Here is a 25,905-nt window from a genome sequence, read left to right on the forward strand (position 1 = left end):
GTCTTTCTTTTCAGATGATGCCAACAAAGGGAAAAGGCAAGATTTCAAAACAAACAAACAAACTGGAGTCCATTGATTCTATTGCTGCTGCTTTCAATATTTGTTTACCCGCAGCAAAGCCATTTTTAACTCATGGAGTTTTAATGAATTCAAAACAAAAGAAATTCAAACACACAAAGAACGAGGGCTGTTCTTAATACACCTTATTTACTGCTTTTATTGAAAAGAGAAGTTAAGGCTGACCTGGAGGCACAGTTCTGTGCAATGCCAGATCTATTGTAGGTCCAAGACCAGGCCTCATTTTTTGTCCCTGACATTTGTAAGGGGCGCGAGCACTGTGTGAGCCCCACGCTGAGTTGTGTGAAGTGCATATGGAGTGTCCCATGTTGTTCACCAGCAACCTTCCCGCTGCTTGAGGGCCACCACTGACAAAATCCCACGGGAGCTCGGTCTCATCCTCATGTGTAACAAAGAGAAGCACAGGTCTCTGGGCTGATATGGTGAAAATGGAAAAAAAGTAATCAGGAAATCCTCAGGGATCGAGAGAAAACGTGGAGTATCATGTGTTGAGTAGGAGAGAGTGGCAAAAGCTGCAGTCATTTTGAGTCTGAGTGCAGTTTGGTTAAAAGACTCCATGCAAGTCGCCATGTGAATTAGTGAGGGCAAGTCTTAAGTTTTCAGACTCTTCTTTTTCTAGCTCAGTAATTAGCAACATTTAATGTGCTCAGGTCTGCTGTAATTGAGAACTGGTGACTATAAAGGCAGCCCCTCTGATACTGAGCAGCTTAATGGGTGTTGGTGGGAGCCAACAACAAAAGGATAACATGAAGTCATTTGTATCAGCTGAAACAACATTATAGAATAAAAGAAAAAAAAAGAGTCTTATACCTCAAGTACGTTTTCCACCTGTTGATCCAGAGAGAGAAAACAGTACAGGATCTAGATTGTGAGGCTGAGATAGAAAAATAATAATGGTGTGGTATTGAAGAACATGCTGCTTATCTCTCATGCTCGTTCGTTAAGTTCTGTCTGATGCAAAATGCACCAGCTAATAGCATGGTCCTTTGAAGGACTGCTTCTTGCTCTCATTTCAGTACAGAAACACTAGAACCGATGCATGGGAATAATGCATAATAAAGTACTGATATTCAATATAAATACTTTGTTATTGATACTGATATTGATAAATATCAATAATAAAGTATTGTATCCATAAATAAACCTGAATAGATTACTGCAAGAAGTGATCAGATTACCATATGCATCTACCTGAATTCCTTTTAGACGCACAGCTTGTTTCTGTAGAAGGAAAAAGGACTTTTGTGTTCTTAAAAAAGAGAGATATTTTATTATTAAGTTCAGTGAGTTGTTCCGGTAGATTGGACTGTGTTAGGATGGATGGCTGATGTTAGGTGGACTGATACCTGCTTTGAAGCATTGCTTTTACTTTTACGAACAAGATACTTCCTGAGGTTTTTGAGACTTGTAAAAATTACTTTTACCAAGTAATTTTTAGAACCATTCATTATTCTCTAGCATCCTCTTTGCCTTTTCCTGTTTGTTTACATATTCCCAAATTGTGAACACAGCAATTCAAGACAGTATTGATATAGTGGCAAGGTTAATGCCATCAGAAATCACAGCATCTTCCAGATCCTGTCATTTTTTTCCCCTAATTCTGTGCTGTGTTCATTCCTTCTATATGCAAAGATTATATTAGCCTTAGCAGAATCAATGCTGCTTCTCTGTGATTTCTGTCACTGTGATTGTGTTTTCTATATGTTATTTTCTAAATAAATTTTTAAAAAGCGCAAAAGAAGCTCATTTGAAATGCATGGCTTCTCAGTAAACTACAGCAAAGGTTGTAAAAAATCATTCTGCTTTCATTCAGGGTGGAATCCTGTTTTGTGCTTAACATTTCCCTCCTCCCTTTCCGTAAATGTGCTGTCTGTGGAATAGAGCTGTGGGTATAAATATCTAAAATTAGGGTAGAGTTACAGTTGGATTTATTTCTAAATACTTAGATGCTAATGTGTATTAAAACAGGCATTTACAATAGATTCTCTGTGTTCAATACTAATAAGCAGTATGGGATTTTAAAGAACGTATCTGTCAGGTTTTACATTAGATGCATCTTGGTGGTTAAATTGCTTTTGAGTTGTGACAGAGGCATGATTTTTCGAGATACTTAGGAGTAGTTTTGACAGAACAGTCTGAGGATTCGGGACCCAAAAAAATGACAGGATTCAAAAAGCTCGAAATTCTGTTCTGTGGCTGTGTAGTGTGATAGACTACGAATATACTGAGTTGGATTTCCTTGGAGGTGGATTTTCTTGGAGTTGGAATAGAAAAGCATACATACAGTATGCTGTTAAAAAATGAGATAGAATGGTTTCAGTTTAAATGAGAGATGGAGGGAGTGTGGGAGTGTTTATGCTTTTAACTGGATTCAGCTACATTAAATTGTGCTGCTGTTGCTGCATTTGTTTGCAATAGTATTTCCACTTGTTGAGAACTAGTACCTATCTCATAGGTTCTGGATCACAGAATCACAGAATGTGAGGAGTTGGAAGGGACCTGGAAAGCTCCCCTAGCCCAACCCCTGCCAAAGCAGGATCACCAGAGCAGTCACACAGGAACATGGCCAGGGCTTTGGGTTTCTCCAGACAAGGAGACTCCACAACCTCTCTGGGCAGCCTGGGCCATGCTCTGGCACCCTTACAGTAAAGAAGTTTTTCCTTAAAAATATATGCTGGAAATACACTAAAGATGGTGTAAATGGGATTAATTGATATTTCATCAAAATTCAGTATTTTCTATGCTTTGGGTCTTAGATGCATCCACATTTATTGGATAAGTAGGAATTTTGACACTTCTTTACCATTAAAGAGGAGAATTGGGGGGCAAATGCTAGGAAGATCCAAGTGCTACCTTTGTATCTTTGGATCTCTGCTGTGGCTCAGGAATTTCTTGGAAAGGTGGTGACTGCAAAATATGAATTAGATACAAGTAAGAGAAAATGCTGAGTCCAGAACCCTTGATCTAGAATTGGAAATTGTTTCTCCTTGCTTGGCACTGAATAGCCGTGAATTAAGATGTCCCGGTGCAGCCGAGGACTTGAGTCCAAAATCTGCCATAACCCAGTAATAAAACTGCCCCCAGTAATAAAACAGCACTGTCCTTTCTAGGTGGAGTTGCTGTCGAGGCAGTAACCGGAGGGGCTGGCTTTATCTCAACTACAGCACTGCAGGAGCAATTGCTGGGGGCTGAAAGAAATTTTGTCCTCTTGTATCCCACCCCCTTTTATCTCCAGAGCAGCGGGAAGGCAGCAGGAGTCAGGAGAGGGAGGAGAGTGCCGGACGCTGCGCGGAGCGGAGGGAGGAGTAGGAGAGGGGAATGCATAATGCGTGAGTGACAGAGAGCGGGCAGGCGGCTGGCTGAGTCCAGAAGAGGCGGATGTCCATGTCCCCAGGTCCAGGTAGGTTTCTTGTCTCTCTGTTTGAGGTGGGAGCTGCTTTGGAAGCATCCCGTATCAGCTGCGGAGGTGTGCGCTGTCCGATGGAGGGTTCGTGCCAGCAGCACCTGTTGCAGCGGGAAGAGGGTTCAGCCAGCGGCAGACAGCGAGCGTGTGGCTCAGTGGCTGCTGGCTGCGAGTCTGCTAAGGTTTCTGTTGTTCCAGCAGCTCCTCTTTCTGCTCTGCACAGCAGGGCAGGTGGAGGCAATGGTCTTTCCAATGGAAAATCCTGTTCTCAGGGAACAGTATCGGGAGGAAATGCAGTCTGGAGTATCCTGTCTGGCAATTTTTAACTTAAAAATGCGCAAAAACTTAATGTGACTGTTTAAACTGTGTGAAAATAAAAGCTGTGGAGGAGCTGTATATGCAATGTATTGCAAAGGAGTGCGAGTTAAAAGTAAGAATGAATTTTTCAAATCCTCATCTGATAAAGAATCAGTTTTAAACATGTTAATAATTAGAATATGACATGTAAGTGATTACAGTTGGAAGTATTGCTTGTACTTCTTGATTTTGATATGCTGATTCTGTACAAGACATTGCATAATTCAGTCTGGCTAGCCCAGATAAAGTTAAGATCAAATGTATACAGAACTGCTTGCCAAACACCGCTCATTGTTTTTTAATGGGTCTATAATTGCTATATAGTGCAGAAGTGAAATAACATGTGATTTTAAAAAACCTTATTCATTATATAGAAGCCGAAAGTGTGTTTTTTTTTCTGATAGTACTTTCCACGCATCTTCTAGAATGAGTCTTTCATTTAAATAGTAAGTATTTTGAGAATCTGCCGTGAGGGCAGTTTAGTAATTGAAGGCAGAATGTGATATATTTAGTCTATCTGTCCCTTAAGCCTAAAACAAGCTTTCTCCTGCTAAATGCATTCAGTGTTTCCATGTATAAAGGAGAACCAGATTCACGAGGAAATAGAATAGTTTGTGGTGTATTTGGCTTAGAAATTAAAAGGCAAAATTTTTGATAATGTAAAAGCTGACGTATTCAGGGGTGTACAATTTTAATTTTCTGTTTTGTTGTTATTACTAATGTTCGCATGGTTATTGATTTCTAAGGTACAGTTTGTGCTTTACAAGCTTTCTAATACACCTTTGTGTTTTAATGGCTTTACATGAAGAAATCAATTGTATTTACTAAATTTGCATCTGAGTGAACTATTTAACATCGATAATGGGAGCACTTGCTTATTAGCTTGTAGCTGTGGTCTGTGTCCTGGTCACATGGAAATCAGTGGGAAAAATGATATTTGCTTTTGTGAGAACTAGTGCTGGGCAGTTTATTTGTGCTGTCTGCATTTTTAAGGCTGAAAAAGAATAGTGGATGAATTTTAAAGAGCTGATACTAGTGAATGAGATTGATCTTTATGCATTCAAACCTGCTGTGAAATACTTCAGTTGGAAATTGCTGTGAGCTTGAGTTGAATGAAATTTTCTGAATCAGGTTTAAATCATAACCTGTTATTAAATCCACTAATATACATGGAATTTTGTTATTTAAACTTATTATCTTCCAAGGGGGGTTTTACTTTCGGAATTCCATTAAAAATCCCAAGAATGCTTAAGTCTGCAAATGCTTACACACACATTTCACTTAACATGTGAATATGATGACTGAAACTGAACTATTGGAAAAGCTGTGAAAGCATATACCTTTACTGTACAGCACTAAGGAAGAATACCACTACAGAGGTCTGTAAGGATCTCAGCCACGGGGTACAAATAATTTATGGCAATTTGTGAGAAAAATATTGATGATCCACAAATCATCTTTTGTATTACTGCACAACTATCATAGTTGTTCAGAATTGCGACACGGTGATGATGAGGTGATTACCAGTTACCGTAGCAATAGTCTATAAGCTTAACGAAATTTTAATTTTAGAAAGTTTCATTGAATGCTAGATGGAAAAGTATGTCTGTGCATCACACTTCAGAGAAAAGGAGAATTAAAATTTGTCTCAACGACATCTGAAGTTTTTAACCTCAGGTGTTTCTGGAAGCATGGAAACAGTAAACAGTGTGTCTGACTCTTGCTTTTATTTGAGATAGGGTATCTGATGCAGTTTAGCTCCATTTTATGGCTGGATAGCCCAGCTCTCTGATTTTTCTCTTTCTTGGCCAGCTCCTTCAAGTGTGTGCTTGGTATTGGGTCACTTCAGTTTTCACTAAGAAATAAATGTCAGTAGGCAAGGGAAAATACGAAGAAAATGCTGAAATTCTTCTCTCAGGGAGTATTAGGCCTTGACCTCCTAAAGATATAATCATGTACCTAACTATTTTTGCATTTGTAATCCTATTGATTGATTTTACTCATTTGTAGACATTGTGCTTGCGATTTAGCTGTGCAAGACTGGCAGATTTAGGTATAGTCACTGTTGCATATAACATTTTCTCACTAGAAATAAGGGTACATAGTATCTGAATCCTTCCTTCAATGTGTATTAAGACTCGGATGCTTTATAACATCTCTGTCATCAAATCACAGCTTACAGCACCATTGCTGTCGATCGTAGGCATTTCTGGTAGGTCCAGAAATCCACAAATTCTGTCTAACAGGAGCTGTATTACTGTTTCCCAGATAGAACAGAGGTTGACAGGAGGAGTCAATGATTGAGGCCATTTATCTTATTCCAGGTGGACCCACTGTAACTTTTTTTACTCTGGAAGAAGTTACTGAATCACTTTGCAGTTATTTCTGCAGAGCCTCACTTGCCTGAGTTATTCTTTGAGTGAATACTCTCACTGGAAAATACTTTGTGTCAATAAACTTTCGAGATTGAGTCTACTCCATGTATGAGAACTTGTGGCTGTTTGCAGAAAGAATTTGGAAACTGGGAATTCTGAAATACACTTAAAGTATGAAAAACAGTGTTTCATAGATTGGCTTATGAGTATTTCCTATAAAACTAGTTAAAGTTGTTTAAATTCCTTTTACTGAAATAATTGGTAGGTCCAAACCAAGATTGCTGTAAGATGAAGTTGTACTTATTTAAGCAGGCTTATTTGATGTGCTAAATTTCTCTGTCAGAATTAAACAACAGAGAAGATGCTCTCCATATTCATCACAGCTTTTGTGTTTGTGGATTTTTTAGCACGTTGAAGGCAGAATTTCCTACAGAATGTTAAAACAGCATCTTTTTATATACCAGGAGATTTTTGTTTGATAATCACATTTGGTATCTAGTGTGGATTTATTAGTTATGATTCTCATTTTCAGGTGGCAAAAGAAACTTCCTTCTCCCCAGTCACTTATCCTGGACTGGTCCAATATGTTGCTGCTCTGAATTGCTTCAAGCTTTGCTTCATTAAGGATTTAACATGGCCTTAATTCAGCCATCTGTTACGGGTTTGGCAGACCAACAGGTCTGAGGTACTGGTCAGAGCCTTAGAAATTTCCCACAATTTTGAAGGTTAGGAAAAGAGCTACCTTTATGAATAGATTTTGAATAATTCTCAGCAAGACAATGGTGCAGAAGTGGGGTAAAAAATGCGCGTCATTCTCTGAAGCACAGGGTCCCCTGTCTGCCTTTAGCTTTGCTGAAAGGCAATTAGCATTTCAACCAGCCAATTTGGTTACATGCAATGAAGTACTTGGGTTTGTAATTTGCTGCTCTCGGCTTGGTGCTGTTGAGAACCAGCTCTGTGTAATCCTCTCAAAGCACCTTTCTTTCCAGCATAGTTATTGTTGCTGGTCTTAAATAACTAATCAACAAAGAGATTTCCTTGTCTTGAGCCATGGGGTGCCTTAGCAGAACGAAAAGAAATACCCAGTTAATAAGGGAATGATTATAATTATTAAATAGTGATTATTAAATTGTGACATGGGTTAAAAGGTTTAGAAAAGCCAAGGGAAGCACAGTACATGGTAAAGGTGGTGTGAGGAGTCTTTGAACCCAAACACATTTTACTTGAGGAGTTCTCTTCACCACATGAACACTTAATCATGTGTTTATTTAAAAATGTATTGCCCAGATATAAGAGATTAATTCACAGTAGAGAACAGAGTGAGGACCCCATGCTAATCATCTTCTCGGAAATGGTACAAATATCGTTTTAATTCTGGAGAAGGAAGTCTTTGGAGGGACTTTGTGCAGTACAGATCTGTAATGAAACCAACATTCTTTGCTGCAATCTAATAAAAAAGAAATACATTTAACTGTAGAAATGAAGCTTGTCTTGATGTACACCTCAAATTTAATATACAGTTGATACAAATATTCATTCAATAATACACCTTTATGACCTTAAGAATAACTTACTGACACAATTCTTCAAATAATTGGGCAACACATTAAAATTCTGTTAGGTTCATATGTACATATTAACTTATGAGAATCCACTGTGGATAGCAATAATTTGTCTGTCATTATACCTGAAAAAGTGCCATATAATCCCCTCCATGAGTCAGTAATTTACTGTTCTATACCTTACAGATTCTTTTTCTTGCAAGATTATTATGTGAGAAGAACTGTTACAAAACAGCTTATTATATTTTTGTCTTAAAATAGAAGGAAAAATAACCACAGTACTGCAGAAGCCCATAATTGCTTTTCCTAGTATATGCTGTTCATTCAGGCCATAGGACTTCATTCAGGCTAAGTACTGGGTATTTGAAGCTATGGCAGTTTTGTCCTCAGCTCACAAGTTCAAAAATGTGGTAAGCATTGAGGACATGCAAGAAGCCTCCAAAGTGGAGATACAAACGGAAAACTTTGGGAAACATTAGATTTTTACTGAAGTAAACAGATGTTCCTCACTGAAGCCTGCAGGCCCTCCTCAGCTGGATTTCTCTTCCAAATGTGTTTTTTTTTAATTACAATCTTCCTTTTTGGTGGAAAAAACTATTTGAGGGATAGTACGTGTGCTTATAGTGTCTCCAGCCCTACTGGGGGCAAAATGCTGAGCTGAAAAGTTGGACCCTGCTTCTAGAAAACCCTGTAAAATAATTGCTATTAATGCAGGATGTCTGCTATTTTCATTAGACCTATATGGATGGAAAAGGATTTCCAGTCTACAGCTAAAACCTAGGTTTACCTTTGCTTAAACCTGCACTATAGGCTAAGTGGAACTATTCCAAAATGATACCTTGTTTTTTTACAGTATGTAGTTAGAGCTAAATATGGATAGATTCCCATCAGTATCTTGAGATAAATTAGAAATCCTGCAGCTGAAATCAGTGTTGTTTCGTTGTTACAAATTAGGCCAGATTCAGTGGTGTATTTCTTAACACTGGTAATTAGCAGACTTGAGACAAAGTTTGTTTATATTAGACTCTGATCTCTATTCTAAATATAAAGCAGCCTTAATAACTCTGAGTCATTTCAGTGGAGGTACTCTGGGTAAAAATAATCTGGACATTATAGATGCTCAAAACTATTGTCTGGTTCTCTGACCAGCAAATTATAAGGTAACGGCAGATGTTTGTGTATGAGGCTTGTGTTCCCTCAGTTTACTGCCAGAAAACAGACGTGAGGGATTCAGCACCACTCTAGGGCTTTGCCCTTCATTCCCTGCTCCTCATCAGAACCAGCAGAGCAGGGACTTACCTCAGAAAGCCTTTAGCACTGCCTGGCTTAAGAGATGAAACTGGGTTCTCCAGGGATTATTATGGGCTTTAGAATGTAAAATTTAAGGATATAGTTTAGGTTCACTCAGGTTCTGAGGGAGTGAAAAGAAGAAGCCAGAAAACTTAGAGAGGTTACTCTGGGATTAGTACACTTTGTACCTCTCAGTGACCTCGAATAACAGGATGAGATGATTTTGATTTCGCATCAGGCTTCTGTCTTGGCCTCGACTTGTAGATTTACCACTTTTAATATTGGTTCCTGTCTGTGCTGAGAGATTTCCCTTTCTGACTAGTAAATATAAATACAATGGCACGTAGCTTGAGCATCTTCTCCTCCTTAGGATAAGTTTCTATGTTGAAGGATGTTTGTCTTTTGCAAGGCAACATAATTGAATGAGCAAGAATTTTCATACGGTTATGTTGTTCATGTTAGATGAAATTGGCCATTCTCAGTGATACATGCAGTCATAAACAATAAGATTTAAAAAAAAAATACTGCAAGTGTTAGAAAACAAATGTCCAGGAGAATCATTGTCTGATGTCTGTCATTAATCTCAAATGCAGGTAAACCTTCTTAGCAGCTGAGGTTGGGCTGTGGTACTGCTCTGTCACAGCAGCAGCAGTGAGTAGGTGAGTAAGCAGCTGAGCCCAAAAGCTTCAGGGCAGTGAAAGCTGATCAAGGTGATTTTCAGCACCAGGCAGTCTGTATTTGTGCTTTGGCTAGCACTTTTCGACTTTAGTAATAAGAAGGCTGTTGATGGACAGGTATTTTGTAGTAAAGACTTTACTACTTTGTATTAAAAACAGTAAAGCGTAGAGAAGAATTGGAAGCAAAGGCATCCAGTGACACTGAATAACGTGAATGGAGATTGATGAGACAGACTCTTGCCCCAGATGCTGTAATTACTAGTGCAATGCAGGGGTGCAGACAAAAAGAGATACAGAATATATTATTTTGAAATAGTACCTTTGGAACACTCTCTTTTGCAGTCTGTTAGAGTGAGACTTACCTATCCCACATCTAAACAGAAAAGCCCAAACCGAAAAAAGAAACAACAACCAACAGAGCAGGCTTGGGTAATATCCCCTGTCCAAATGCTGGGCTGTGCATACGCAGCTGCTGTGTCCTCCTCTGGATATTGTGAACCGTGAGAACCCTGAGGCAAAGAAGACTCCAGTCTGAAATACAGTATTTCTCTGTTAATTTGGGATCATGACAACATAGAAAGGAGAAGTTTAGTAAATCAAAGTTTTTATAACTCCTGCTGCGTCCCTTCTTTGTTCTCCAATACTGTTGTAAATTTCAGTGGCTCTGAGGATGCCTGAAATAAAAATACTGAAAACGTGCAGGTTTTTAATACATTTGTGCAACAGGTGCAGCAAAGGCAATGACCTTGTGAAACTTCTTGCTCTGTGCTGCTCCTGCCTACTACAGAGAATCTCCTCTTTGCATATGAAAGAGCACAAGTATCTCTCTCCCATTGTGCTCAGCCAAAGATGCTGCTGGGTGCGGACATCTCTGCGGTGAGTAGACTTCTCTCTGGCAACCATTGATAGCTGTAGTGCTGTGCTCAATGCAGAGTAGTAGCCATGCCAGTTTCTGAATGTTCTACTTGGCTGGGTATTTGTAATCACGGGGAGTAGTGGAAAGTGCACTGGACTTTTCGCTGCTGCGCTGTGCCTGTGGACTTCAGAAACCTACAGTGAGTTGTGTGAGGATCTGCGGTGATGATCACATTGTAGCTGCCTGTGGGAGAGGCGCTGCTCTGGCACACCTGCGTGTTTCTCCTGAGCAGCAATGGCAAACCTGAGGTACAGGGTTCTTAATCCCTCGTTCCCTCTGCTTTATTTGTGAGCTCCCCTTTCTTTTGCCATTCTCCATCCCATATCTGCATTTTATGCTCATTCCCTTTCAGATTTGGATTCTTTCGCAGCCCTTCAGTTTCCCTCTTGATGTCTCCGTGTGCCACAAGTTCATACATTCCCTTCAATGAAAACAGCCAGCAGATCTTTTCACTCTTCAGGGTTTTGATTTATTAAGCACAGAAACCAGTGTAAAAATCTGCAGAAAAGACTTCTCATTCTTTATAGAAGTCTGCAGAAAGACCACCCATTCTTTATAAACTTTAAAATCTGCGTCAGACATTTGTTCCAGAAACTGTCAGAAAAAATGAGCTAATCCTGGTGATTCATCATTACGGGAAACACCAGTTTGATAAGCCTACCTCTCCTTGGCTCCAGCTGGGCAATAGATTGAAATGGTATTCCTCGCTTAATTTGTGACATTACTGTGTGGAATCAGTATGTGCTCTGCTTGCTTCTGCACTGGGATGCTGTGTTTTCAGGGAAACAAAAATGCACTTCAGAAAGTGCCATATAAAGCAGACTAAAATAAAATGTTGGGTAGGGATCGATACTCAGAATTCTGAGTTAGATTTCTTTACTTTTTAAAGTTTGGTTGGAGAATGTAATTTTTAGACTTTTAAGATTCTTTAATAATGTCTGTATAACTTTTGAGAAGTACTTCCTTTTGTCTGTGATGCCAGAAACTTTTATTATAAGCCTCTTACAAGTATCACCCAGGCCTTAGTATGTGACATTACTTTAAGCCACCAGTGATACAACAAATCATTATTTAAAATGGCTTTAGTCAGGACATAGTAACAGAGTAGTTGGTGCATTGACTGATACATACTCTGAAAATGTGTAGTATTCTATTGCTTCTTTTTGTTTCAAAAATACTTAAATTACTTTAACTCATTCGACTATTTTAAAGACTGACTGAAAGTTCTCTTTTGAGAGAACTGAACTCAGTAATATTTGGCTGAAGCAGATGGGAATATTTGATCCAGCAAACATACATTTTACCAAATTTTGGCAGTGAGCAGCAGCTAGAGTTTCAACTTCATTTGAAAAAATAATCAAAATTAAAAGAAGTAGGTGGGGAAGAGTCATCTTTTAATCCCTGATCTTGCAAAGGATTCTGCTGAGCTTCATGCAGTGCAGTTAATAAGGAACAAATTGTGTTCTCATATAAATTCATGTAGGAATTTAATATACAAACCGAGTTCTTATTTAATAAAGTAAAATACTGTGACCTATAATGTCTTTTTGGCTATTTGAATAAATTTGTTCTGCATTCTCTAAGTCTTGATTTGTGTTATTTTTAGTATATTACACGAATTTTTAAAATTAATAATGATTTTCGAAGTCGAGTTTATATAAACAGAGTAAAAACTACTTTTGGCAGGCTGTGCAGAGTAAATCTTAGTACAAATAATGTAACAAGAAAGAATACAGACGGGCTAAATAATTGATGGTATGATTGTGAAACCTCTCTTGTTCCACAGGAGTAATCCTATAGTTTTAGAGTGTTCTCTAGTAGAAGTAATAGAATTCAAGTAATTCTAAACTTTGTAATCTTGCCCTCAAGGATCATGTTTTCAGTATTATTTACTAGAAGCATGTACCGTGGGAAGATATTTGTGAAGTCTATGACAAGGTAACAGCTGAAGCTAAAAGGTCAACGAATTCCTCAGTTTGGTGTGGGTGATGCCTGCGTCTGCAGACAGCGTAATTGTCTCAGAGTTTGCAAAGGTTAGACAACTTCCCAGCCCTTTCCAGCCTGAAGGCTTGTGTTTTTCAGAGCAGTTCCATGTAAAAACAACAGAACACTCTGCAAAGAACGCAGTCAACTTTTGAAATGCTGCGGATTTTACAATCCCAGAGGTTTTATGCATATATAGTTTGTCTTTGCTGTGTAATCTAAGCCTTCTCTGCACTAGAATTGCTAACTAGGTAGATGTGTAAGCGTTGTTCCTGAAAGCCTGTTATGGATTGGATTCTCAATTAATATCTTGAAGCCATGAATATCTTGAAGGACTGTGTTCCTGGTAATAGAAGTTTACAGCAATGTGAAGTTCGGCAGCAAAATTATTTTACTGCATGACATTTTTGCTGGAAACAACAAAACTGTTTAAATAGGTTGTAAAATGTTAGTTGTTTTCATAGGCATAATGGTTGGTCCTGATTTTTTGCACTTATTTTCATTGCTCACCTGTTCCCTCTGTGATGTTCAGTAGAACTAGAGGAAGATTTTATTACAAGTAGTTAAAATCAGCTAATTTTGTCATGCACCAGTCTTTGCTTGTAGGGATTCTCAGAGACACCGATAGATTTCTTGGCTCTACTTATGACTTAAAGTTACTTAATATATCCTCTCCGTGGATAATTCTTGTTCTTCAGCTTGCCTGAGAGCAGTTTATTTCAAGTCCTCACAGCTTAAAATTAACCCTTGCCTGGACAGAATTTACTGTAAGATGAGCAAGTTCTGAAGTCTTTCTGAAGCTGTGTGAATTTCAGTGGTTTGAAGGCTGTCTTATTCTCTGCTCAGTGCAAGACTAAAGCTACCTGGCTGCGTACATAAAACACAGAATCTGCACTGTGCCTCAGGTGTGTTCTGCTTCCACATTTGAGACACACTTAAAAAAGATGCCTTTTGATATACACATGACATTTTCTGTTTCAGTGACCATTTCTGACTGAATATTCATGTACTTATTAAATAATGAAAACAAAGGCTTTGCAAATATGGCTGAGCTTAAATATTACTGTTATATGAATATTAATATAAAATGTTCTGCACATTTTATCCAACCATCAATAACAAGAGTTCAAAGAATCACAGAATGTGAGGAGTTGGAAGGGACCTGGAAAGCTCCCCCAGTCCAACCCCTGCCGGAGCAGGATCACCAGAGCAGTCACACAGGAACACGGCCAGGGCTTTGGGTGTCTCCACACAAGGAGACTCCACAACCTCTCTGGGCAGCCTGGGCCATGCTCTGCACCCTCACACTGACAAACTTTGTCCTCATCTTCAGCTTGAACCTCCTGTGCTCAGTTATCAGTTGTCTGATAAGCATAACTCTTGGTAGCATAATTTTAAGCAAAGTGATGTTTTATTTACATGTGTCATTACACAAATGTTGTTTGATCTTTTGCACAGAAATTTTAAAAAGCAACATTACAAAATAATAGTACTACAGATAAAAATAAACTTGCTGAAAGAACTGATTCCCTTAAAGATCCATGCCATAGTGCTCTTCTGTCCTTAGAGCACAAATTACTTGTCTTGTTTAGTGCAAGATCTCTTCCAGGTTCTCCATTCTGGTCAGCACTGTACTGTGCTCTTTCCAATTTGTTGTGCTAGAGCCTCTTAAAAATGCATCATCAACCCCTGATGACTTAACTGGAGCTTAAACATCTATTTTGCACTACGTGTCTGGGCTCTGATGTAAGAGAAAGAAAGCACCCTAGTTTTAAGCTGTCTTAAACCAGCCGAAAATTGGACTAGACATGGTGCAGAAACAAAAAAAACTAGAAGTCTGGCTGTGTAAATAATTACAATGGCATTAAAATGTGCCACAGCGATTCTCCGTGACAAGAAAACATGAAAGAATCATGGGATATAGGAGCAGTGAAAAGAATCTCAAGTAAATATGCAAATGTTTAAGAACATTTCATGGTCCATGAGATGTCAGAAGATGGTCTGCGGGATGTCTGCAGACATCCAGCCCTTCACCCTCCCTGCCAGCTCACATTTATTTCTAAAGAGAATCAAGAGAGCAAAGAAAGTGGAAGTAGACCTGTCAGCCTTTAAGCTGATTATTTATTGATCGAAAAGTAAAACAGTGGTGGCAATGTGATTGTTTTTTCTTAAAAGAAGTTACTTATTCCTCCACCTGGAAGAAGTTCATAAATACTGTCTAGAAATGCGCAAGATGATAATTATGAAAGTAGAAGTGGGTGTAGATGATAATTAATCATCTGACAATCAATCAGACTTGATTATAGCTGGGATCTGTGCAAATTTTCATCTGATTTCTGCAGCTCACAAGATAATCACATTATTTGAAGGATGGAGAAATGTTGACTGGCTTGGTAAGGTCAACTGAAAATTATTTTTATAGTTTAGATACACTATTTATTTTTAATTATTCTTTTCTTTTTCTATAGGGATGCCCTCTGCTTCTATATTAGTTTATTTGCTTTTAGCATTACTCGTTCACTTCACATCTGGAGAAACAGAAGTGAAGTTCAGTGGACAAACAGAATTTGTAGTTAATGAAACAAGTACAACTGTTATACGTCTTGTAATTGAGCGGACAGGGAAGCCTGCTAACATCACAGCAATTGTGTCGGTAAGAAACTATGCCAGCTATATTCTTGGTAAATATTAATGTCTTTCTGAAGTTTTGAATGTTATCTGTGTTTTTATTGAGTCAGTGAAAAAAGAGGTGGTATTTCAGTGGGACAGTGCTTCACCGTGAAGAAGCAACACCCAGTTTCTATAACTGAGCAAGTTCCTGCTGGCTGGATTTTCAAAATAATGGTATAACATCTCTGTGAGAACCCAGCTCCTGCTGCTCAGGTAGAAGTCCAAACTGATAAGACTTGTGTGAATTTGGTTGTGGCTGATCATACTGAAACATGAGTTCATATGAATGAGAGTTCATACTGAAAATGTGGATAAAAAACATTTTTTCCTTTTTCAGATTACTTTAGGACGTTCAATTTAAAAGCTGTTCCACTTTTTGACTCAGATTTCTATAGGAATTTTAAAAAATACTCTCTTTAGTTTATAGAGCGATCAGAGTTATTATTTTTACTTTTTTTCCTTTATTTCTTAGCTGCTGTTAACCATGATCTTGATTGTATTGCCTTTAAAAGTTTAAACCCCTTGGAGTATGTCATACCATGTGTGTATGGAGTAAGATGCTGTGTGGTATCAGTACCACATGAGAGCACAGCAGTGTATCGGAGATGTACTGCTTATGGATTTCTACAGTCTGTAGATAAACTATCTATATTTCTGCAGAATATTATATTCTCCTGTTACTAAATATGAAAAAAATATGTCTTAGAAATTACAAGGAATAGAAACAGATATATAGGGACTTCATAATTTGTTAACATCTGAGGACAAAACCTCGAGAAAACAAGATTTTACTTTAAAACTAGTGCTCTTTACTGATGTAATAAGCAGAGTGACTTAGTTTCCTTATTAAGGACCAAAATTTGTTTCTAACATGAGTATTTTGAGAAACTTTTTTTTAGGAAGATGTTTATACCCTGTTTTTGTGGGAGCGTTTTGTTTTTTTAAGTCTAGCGTTGGCTTAGATACTTTAAAAGTAGTTGCCAGTATGACCAAATGATAGGTGAGAGCCAGAAAAATTCCTTCTGTACTTTGTTTCCTCTTCACTGAACTTCTGATTTCAGTGTTCTCAAAGGAAGAACAGCCTTTTTCACGATAGTTCATTCAAACCTTTAGAGCCTATGGGGATGGCAGCTTCAGGTGTAGCAGCCGTGCTCGTTCAGTTGCTTCTCTCCGTTCAGTCTCAGCTTCCAAATGTAAATTTCACCTGGAGACTTTGCTGTCTTGACAATACTGCCTTTGTAATCTCTCCTCTAACCACCTGATTTATGGTAGAATCAGTGAGTTTTTCCTTTTTTTTGACTGAAATTAAGACAGGGATGTTCATTATAGAAGAATTAATCTTGCCAGCTTTAGCAATCAAAATGTTAATCTAGGTTAAAGACCTAGGTCTTTGTAGTCCCTCAGGTGAGATGGGAAGGCAGAGGCATATTACAACTTAATAAGTAAGTTTAATTCAGGGACGATATTATGAGGTATAGAAATCTGTACTAGGAATAGCTTTTCCATTAAAAAACTGGTCATATAGTGCTTCAGGATTTGGTGTGGGTTTGTTTTGTTCTGTTTTATTTTGTTGTTTTTATTTTAGTTACTCAGCCTACATACAAGAGGCTATTATCTATATCTTCTGTCAAGAAATGAACTGTATCACAGCAGGGGAAATTATAGGAAGAATTATGTGCAACAGAGTATATGAAGTCTGTTAAATGAGCAAAGAATAACATTACAAAAGATAGTAGTGGAAGAAGGAGATGGCATTCAGTTGTGCATTTATTGCAGATTGATGGAGAAAACACAGGAGACTTTTTTGACACATATGCAGCTGCATTTATACCCGATACAGAAACAAACCGAACGGTGTATATATCTGTCTGTGATGATGATCTTCCAGAGGCGGATGAGACATTCACATTTTACTTGACATTACCAGTAAGTCTCATGTTTTTCGATTTGTCTGCTCCCCAGAAAGCAGTGTGTAATCTGACATAGACGAATTATATTCCATAGATTTCACTGTATTCATATTGTTTGTGAGTCTGAATCTTATTGGAATCATAGAATGGTTTTGGTTGGAAAAGGCCTGTAAGGTCATCAAGTCCAACCATCAATCCGTATTACTAAGTCCACCACTAGAGCATGTCCCTAAGCACATCTACTCGTTTTTTGAACACCTCCAGGGATGGTGACTCCACCACTTCGACTCAAGCGCCCAGCCACTGCCAGTGCTTGACAACACTTCCAGTAAAGAAATTCCTCTGAATATCCAACCTAAACCTCCCCTGGTGCAACTTGAGGCCATTTCTCATTGTCCTGTCACTAGCTACCAGGGAGAAGAGACTGACCCCCACCTGGCTACCCCCTCCTTTCAGGCAGTTGTAGAGGACAATCAGGTCTCCTCTCAGTCTTCTCCGGACTAAACAACCCCAGGTCCCTCAGCCACTTCTCATAATCCTTGTGCTCCACACCCCTCCCCAGCTCTGTTGCCCTTATCTGTCCACACTCCAGCCCCTCATTATCCCTGTAGTGACGGGCCCAAAACTGAACACAGTATTTGCGCTATGGCCTCACCAGTGCTGAGCACAGGGGAAGGATGAACTACTCCAGAAGGATACTGTGGGAGACGGTGTCAAAGACCTTACTAAAGTCCGGGTAGACAACGTCCACAGCCTTCCCCTTGTCCACCAAGCAGGACACCTTGTCATAAAAGGAGGTAAGATTAGTCAAGCAGGACCTGCCCTTCCTGAACCCGTGCTGACTGGGCCTGATCGCTTGGTTGTCCTGCATGTGCCGTGTGCACTCAGGATGATTTGTTCCATCACCTTCCCTGGCACTGAGGTCAGACTGACAGCTCTGGAGTTCCCTGGGTCTTCCTTCCGGCCCTTCTTGTAGATGGGCATCACATTTGCAAGCCTCCAGTCGACTGGGACCTCCCCAGTCAGCCTGGACTGTTGATAAATAATGGAAAGTGGCTTTTTAAGGACCTCTGCCAGCTCCCTCAGGACCCTGGCGTGGATCCCATCTGGCCCCATAGACTTGTGTATGTCTAAGTGGTGTACCAGGTCGCTAACCACCTCTTCATGGATTATGGGGGCTTCACTGTGCTTTCCATCCCTGTCTTCCTGCTCAGGGTACTGGGTACCCAGAGTACTACTGGTTTTCCTACTAAAGACTGAGGGAAAGAAGGCATTAAGAACCTCAGCCTTTTCCTTGTCCCTGGTCACTATGTTTCCCCCCTCTATCTCATAACGGATGGAGATCCTCCTTTTTTTTGCTAATGAAGTAGAACTGCAATCTGGAGACCAGCCAGAGTGGTGCTTACTGCTCTGTAGAAGGTTTTGCTATTCCTGTGGGTGTCTCTGTGTGATACTGCTGTGCAGTATAGATGTAGTCTGAAACTTCAGCAGGCACTGCATTCAGATGTGGACGTTTGGAGGTGTACCAGAGCCCAAAAGAGTTAGACTGTGAGGAGACTGCCTGCCTTCCCTGTTCTCCTGCATAGTCTGTACCTGGAAAAGAGAGTGCAAGTAGCAAAAGGAAGAGGATGACTTCCAGTCCTCTGGAACCAGAGAGTAAACAAGACTTACTTAAAAAAGCCCAAACAATGTTTCAAGTGCTGATCAGTTAAGCCTCTTCATGGTGTTCTGTCTCACAGGAGTCATGCAACAAGACAGAGATTCATACTCCATTGATTTTTATTTTAGGCAACAGTTTATGACTAAGTTTTATGTCAGTTCAGTAAAGATAAATTTTATCTTTTATTGCCAGTTATTACACATCTCAGAGAATCGTTACAGTGATTATAAAAATGCCTATTTTCCCTTCCTTCTTCCTTTGTTTTGTAAATATAGTAGCTCATTTTTATGACTAACACTAAAGATTTGTTTCCTTTGACTGATACCTCAGTATAGCAGCATCAAAGTTTCAGTTTCATATAAACATTAGGAAAAAAAGAACAAATTCTGAGTTCCTGGTAATGCTTCATGCCTAGTTTCCTCTTGCTATGGTGTCTTTAATAGATTGCCAAACTATGGTTAATCATTTAAGAAGTCTGTAATGACTGTTTTTTGTTGACTGCATATAATGTATTTCCTCGGTAATTAAGAATTATTTCGGTGCATTCTACTGCTTTAAATAATTTCCATTGTAATATATAATAAAAAGACATACAATTTGTTATAGGCTAATATTTACTTTTAAATGACAGTAGAATAAAAATGTGTATTTTTTGCCCATCACCATATTTAAGATCTTATTTTGTTTTGTTAATTTTAGAAACCATCTGCAAGGATAAAGCTTGGCTCACCCAATTCTGTCACTGTAACAATCTTATCAAATGACAATGCCTTTGGAATAATTTCTTTTAACATGGTATGGCTTTTTCTATGGTATATGTGAAAACTTTAGAAAGCATAAAGGTGAAATTTTCAAAGATGCTGGTTAGTTATTCAACTGAATCCCTTGAAAACTGAGTCTGAGTTACACCTCTGAAAACATCTCTAGAGGTAATTCATACATATGTATGTAATTCATACATATATACAGCTTTAATACTTGTATATGTTTTTGGGTGTTGAGATGTAACCTGGAACCCTCACACTTTTATGAATATCTGTGTTGCTCATCTCAAATATGAAACTTGTGAGAAGTTGATCAGTCTCAGTGCCCCTCATCTGTAAATAAAAGCGTTAATATAGTAAGGAAGAAGTGAGGAGTACTACCATGGGGAAATTCAAGATGTGATTTGAAAACATAAATTTTCCCATCTTTAGTGAGCAGATTTATACTTGATTCTCCAGCTGAGAGAACAGTGTCATGATGTATACATTGTACAACACATTCTGTGATGAGACACTGGTGTGACTGCAGTGGTGTGGAGGATACTTGCATTAATGCAGAGGTTGTGTTGGTAGAAAGAGAAGCTTTATTGCCTTATTGCCAGCATTGTGGCACTATAATTTGTGTACAGGATTTCCTTGAAAAAGCACAAGAACACGAGTAATGTTTAGCACCGCAGTCTTAGGCCATGCTGCTCCCTGAATTAGTGTGATTCTTTGAGACCTTTCACTTACAGCAGTTTGGTAGACAGAGTCCATTTATAGCTAGTTATCTAAGAAATGACTTTTTAATGGAGCAGATCTAGTTTTAACAGGGTTTGGAGCTCCTATAAATGCCAGTGCTTTGTGTATAATGACTACGTTAATTTGTAAAAACGTCCCCACTCTACTTACATAGCTTATGATAATTTTTTTTATCTGAAATCTTCCAGGCTTTTTATTAGCTGAACTAATTGGTTGCTAGGAAGTGTGTGCCATCAGTGGACTGGTTTGCAGATTGGATTAACTTGTCTGTGGGAGCTTGGTATTTCTATGGCAACAGTTTCTTCCTTCTGCTGTGATATTTGATCTGTGCCTGATTGCCTGTCCCTTTTCTTCCTCATTAGTCTGCCTTAATCACAGTGAATGAGCCCAGGGGCAGAAATGAATTTGTGCCTCTCACTCTAATTAGAGAGAGGGGAACCTACGGGACGGTCATCGTAACTTTTGAGGTGAGTTTATCAAAAAAAGGCTTTATACCTTAGTCTGTTATGTGAAACTGTGAGGTGGTAATCATAACTTATCAAAGTGCTCACAAAAGTGAAAGGGGGGAGGAGAAATACCTCTGTCTACATTAGTTAAATCTGTTTTATAAAATGGAAAGATATTACCTCTCAAATTGAATATATTGCAATTACCTGACTGTTTAATTTGGGGAAAAAATTAAGATATATTAGAGGAAACAGAGTATTCTCTGTAATTTGGGAAGATATTTGAGTCAGCATTAGTTGGTATTACTAGAAATGAGTAATGTAAAGTGAGACCTCAGTATTCAGTGAAATTCTGTATCTGTAAGACTGCAGTCTGAATCCACAGAAACTAAACCACTCATGTTGAATATTTAGGTGGTTATTTTTGTACTTGATTTGAATGTGATACAGTTATTGCCTTTATTTTTTTGTTTGTTTGTTTCTTTCTTTTTTCTTATCTAGCTCTGATTCTATTACATACTTGAAAATTATATATAAATTCTTTCGTAGAGATGTTTCTTTACCTGTTTTCTGCTTTTGTACATCTTCAAGGGTTAAACCTAGACCTGCCAAAATCTGAAAAGATTTGTACTAGATTATATTACATACTAAATATAACAAGTATAGTTGAAGTACAGAATGAGATTATCTGTGTAATTTATTGCAGAACTATTTGTTTTAAGGTCCAATAAATTTTGCTATCTGCACAGTTAATCAGGCCCATCTCACAGTAGTTTACTTACATATGTTGAAAAAAATTTACAAGATTTTCTTAATAAAAAACAAATAAAATAAATTAAAAAGTCACCATGCCTCTAAGTGGCTTCCCAGTCACTTATGTTTCACTATTAAATGTAGTATCTTTAATATCACAAATCAAAATAGAAAGGAGACAAAACCAGCAGCTGCAATTACTTTGTCTTGGAACTTACTATGAAGTACTAGTGATTTAAATTAAAATAGAGTGAATATCCTTTCTGTTATGTGAAAGGGCCATAAAGTGGCAGATTTTCACAACTGAATGTGTGTGCCTGTGAGCAGGAGATGACTGAAGGTCATTTGCTATGTGTGTTACACACTGTATATTGATTATTGTACTTGTGCTAGATTTGTATTCTTCTTTTATGCATTTCTTATTGTAAAAATAAACTCATTGCAGATAGAAGATGGACCAAACCCGGCTGAAGAAGACTTCAGTCCAGCTAGGGGAAATATTACATTTGCCCCTGGGAGATCAATGTTGATTTATAATTTAACAGTGCTTGATGATCAGGTAGGAACAAGCTGACGTCATTTTTAGGTTGGATATTTAGAAGGTTAACTGCTGTTCTGGAGAGACTTAGAAGTTACAAAAATGCTTCGTTTAAATGAGGTTAAAACTGCTTCTACTTAAAGTGATGGTAAATTTTGGCTCTACAAGCTCTCATTTTTACTCCTCCTAATGCTACCTCTGTAACTCTCTTAAGTGAATATTTTTAATTTCTGAACATATCCTGGCCACTCTGACTAGACCTGTTAGGTGCCACTGCAGTAGATATATAAATAACCAGGAAAGCATTATACTTTCTTTTCAGATTAAGTACTGAGGTCTTTATTTATGGCCAAGGACGATGTTCATGAGCTAGATATAGGTTTACCTAATAGACTGTCTTTTTGTGTATTTAAATCTTCTGTATTTCTTTTAAAATATGCTCTGCTTTTCCCTAATTGTCCACCCTGCAGACTCAGGGTATGTTTGCTTAATGAACTCAGTCTGTCCTTTTTTCTTTAGTAGTTGTTTAGGCAAAAGGAACCCAATCATAACATTGCTTATTTGATGCATTTTTTATTACATCCTCAGTGATGCTTGTGCAGCTCCTCTGCCTTCAGTTAACAGTGCATGAGAACACGGTTTATTCTTCATTAAACTGATTGACTCTCACTTGTGTGAAGAGCAGACGTGTTATGTTTGTCACTAAAGAAAGAATATAACACAGTTATTATTCACAGGGAAAAGACAGATTGAAAAAATGGTTTTATATAGATATGTTTCAAGTTAGAAACATACTTAAAAAATTACTAAAAATAGATAAGATTCCTAAAAGAAGACAGGCAGTCTTGTGAAGGACATAAGCACTAGGTGATGCTTACTAATACAGACTTTTAGTTTGGTCTTTGAAAAAAGTGTGTTTGTATGAGTCTTTCTTTCTATTTCAGAGTAAACAAAACATATTCTTCTACTTTTAAATTTGTAATTTTCATTTTTCTTAAACTTTTCTGGTTTTGATTTGTTTTTATATTTTTTTTTTTATTTATTTATTTACAATGGGGATGAGAGGGAAAACAGAGGCACCAAAATAAGTAAATATGATACAGAACAGCTTAAAAATGAAATTCATGAGAAAAAATTAATAGCAAAAAAGTGCCTCTTCCAGCAGTGAGCAACTTTAAAGCAATTTTTTTCCATATTTTTGTTAGTTATAAGGAGTGTTTTCCCACATATATACTGGTATTTTTAATGTTAAGGGACCATGCCAGGCTGGTGTGTGGCAACATCTCTTTCAGATTAGATGCAGTATTTCTGTGAGTTACACACAGAAAGAAGTCGTTAGGCTGTTTGGAAGGATGTGATTTTTATTTTCCTCTGAAAAATGCTTTCAAAGTTTGATCTGTACAGGTGTGGCTGGTCTGCTCAGTGAAAGTCTTCCACAGACCTACATGAAAGGGTAATTTTGCATAAAAAACCGTTACCGATGATGATGATGATGATGGAATTCACAAGAATCCAGTGTACTCTCAGAACTTAGGATCTGAAGTTAGGAAAAACAAAACTAGTGTTTTTCTGAATTGAGTGGCCCTTTTTGTACAGAAATGAGGGGGCTGCAGATCGAATCACCACAGCACTACATTTATAGCAATTTTATTGTATACATTTCCTTTTTTAGTGAGGAATAATGGAAACTTTGTTAAGAGAAAATGAAAGAGGGGAGACAGCACTAGAAATCCTTTATACTGTTGTCTTTGAAGTTGGACTTGTTTTTTTATCGGTCAGTCACGATGCCATTAAGAACTCCAGAATTTCCCATTTATATGAGATACTAAGTTGTAAACTGAAACTACAATTGTGGACACATTTTGACTGTCTCTTAACTGTATATTTTAATGGTGCAAGATGATATAAGAATTACTGAACTGAAAGAAACATAAGTTAACATCTACTCTAATAAGGTAAAATAACTGCATTGTATCTCAGTATTGGAGAGGTGACTGAGAGTTTCCAGAACTCACGCTGACAAAAAGCCCCTGCATTAGTCAACGGCATTATGCAAGTTTAAGTGCCACAAGCCAAACACAAGAGACAGAATTGGCACCAGCTACAAAGGCAGTTGCATGCCCACTCTCTTAGGCCTAGAAAAGGATCCGAGGGTGGCCAATTAACAAATGAGTGTGAAAGAGAAGAAATATTGGACAGCAGGGTTTTCCAGAGCTTTTTTATCTCGGTAAACAGAAGTGCATGAAAAAGATTTGTCAACTTTATAACAGAGTATTACCGTTAGCTAAAAATAATCCAAAGCCTAATTAATTGCTAAGCACCAGAAAAATTTTTTTCATATCTGTGACAGAAGTTTTCTTTGGAAATAGGGGTGTGTCTGAAGTGTTCCTTCCCCATGGTATAGGAATAGATGGCCCCAGGTATGTTGTGACTGTGAGCTGTTCCTGTGTTCTCGCAGGCATGCACAGAGGTAAATCAGTATTGACATCAGAAAACCGAGATGTAAATCTCCATAACTGGGAGATATATTTGTTTCCAAATACAGGTGGCCGCCAGAAGTAGAGTTAGGATCTCATCATCATCTCAAATTGGAAAGATCCAGCTGTTTATGATTCTTGCCTGGTTTTTATTTTGCTTTTGTTTGGCTTTCCATCCTTCTTCATATTACAAGAGCACAGGAGTATGTTTTAGAAAATGGAAAGATTCAATTTTGAGAAGGGATTTTCAGCCAAGGTTAAAAGCAAGACTTCTCTCCTGTTTTTTTTTAATGTGAAATGAGCTGTCAAGTTTGTGTTATTTCCCTTTTCTGCAAAATATAGAAAACATATTTCTCAGTAAGGGATCTGCATGTATTTGAAATGTGACTTACACCTGATTGCTAATATTATTTTTGCAGGTACCTGAAAATGATGAATTGTTTGTTGTTCGTCTGAAGAGCGTGGAGGGAGGGGCTGAAATCAACAACACAAAAAATTCTGTTCAGATTAACATTAAGAAAAATGACAGTCCCGTGCGTTTTGTTCAGAGTGCCTATATGGTGCCTGAGGAAGTTGATGTGGTGACAATTCAAGTGGTGCGTGGTAAGGATGTCAGTGGAAAATTAATTGGACCTGATGAACATGAAGTCACTGTGAGTTACGCCATCATTACTGGGGATTCAACAGCACATGCACAGCTTAATGTAGACTTCCTAGATCTACAGCCAAATACAACTATCGTTTTCCCACCTTTAGTTCATGAAACGTATATAAAATTTAAGATCCTTGATGATGCCATACCGGAAATTGCCGAGACTTTTCAGATTGTGCTTCTTAAGGACACTTTGCAAGGAGATGCTGTTTTGGTTAATCCATCTGTTGTTCACGTCACCATCCAACCGAATGATAAACCCTATGGAGTACTATCAATCAACAGTATCCTGTTCGCTCGGACTCTTATCATTGATGAAGACCAAATTTCAAGGTACTACAGATGTTCAAATCTGGTATCTGATCAGTTGAAGAGATTTGTCTGGCACTGTTAAGCATCTTTAGGATTGAAAGCAGTTATAAAATCACTACTGAAAATGTAATGTAGAAATCACTTAGCGTGTCGTTATTATCAACTACGTCTGCAAAGATTTCAAGGAAGTGGGAATATCTAATTATATATGAAGTATTTTAGTGTTTGTGAACTGTATGTAAAAACTCTAAATATTTAGCTAAGTTATCAGAATACTGAAAAACCCCTTAATCAATGAAGTCGTGATCCTACCACATGCTGCTCCATACAAGAGGGAAAGA

At 38.1% G+C, this 25,905-nt stretch overlaps 1 protein-coding gene across 1 annotated transcript in view; it reads left to right on the top strand.

The window, feature by feature from the left end:
• Window positions 1–3,456: 3,456 nt before the first annotated feature.
• GPR98 (G protein-coupled receptor 98) overlaps window positions 3,457–25,905 on the top strand; it is a gene marked incomplete at its 3' end in the record, with an annotated part of 94,021 nt that continues 71,572 nt past the window's right edge. The window contains exons 1-7 of the mRNA XM_010182956.1: window positions 3,457–3,784; window positions 15,110–15,294; window positions 17,088–17,237; window positions 19,581–19,676; window positions 20,749–20,853; window positions 22,031–22,144; window positions 25,020–25,585. Of these exons, the coding sequence (XP_010181258.1) occupies window positions 3,457–3,784; window positions 15,110–15,294; window positions 17,088–17,237; window positions 19,581–19,676; window positions 20,749–20,853; window positions 22,031–22,144; window positions 25,020–25,585 (1,544 nt within the window). The remainder of the gene's footprint in view (window positions 3,785–15,109; window positions 15,295–17,087; window positions 17,238–19,580; window positions 19,677–20,748; window positions 20,854–22,030; window positions 22,145–25,019; window positions 25,586–25,905) is intronic.

This window comes from Mesitornis unicolor, unplaced genomic scaffold (assembly GCF_000695765.1).
Source record: "Mesitornis unicolor isolate BGI_N332 unplaced genomic scaffold, ASM69576v1 scaffold29564, whole genome shotgun sequence".
Lineage (NCBI taxonomy): Eukaryota > Metazoa > Chordata > Aves > Mesitornithiformes > Mesitornithidae > Mesitornis > Mesitornis unicolor.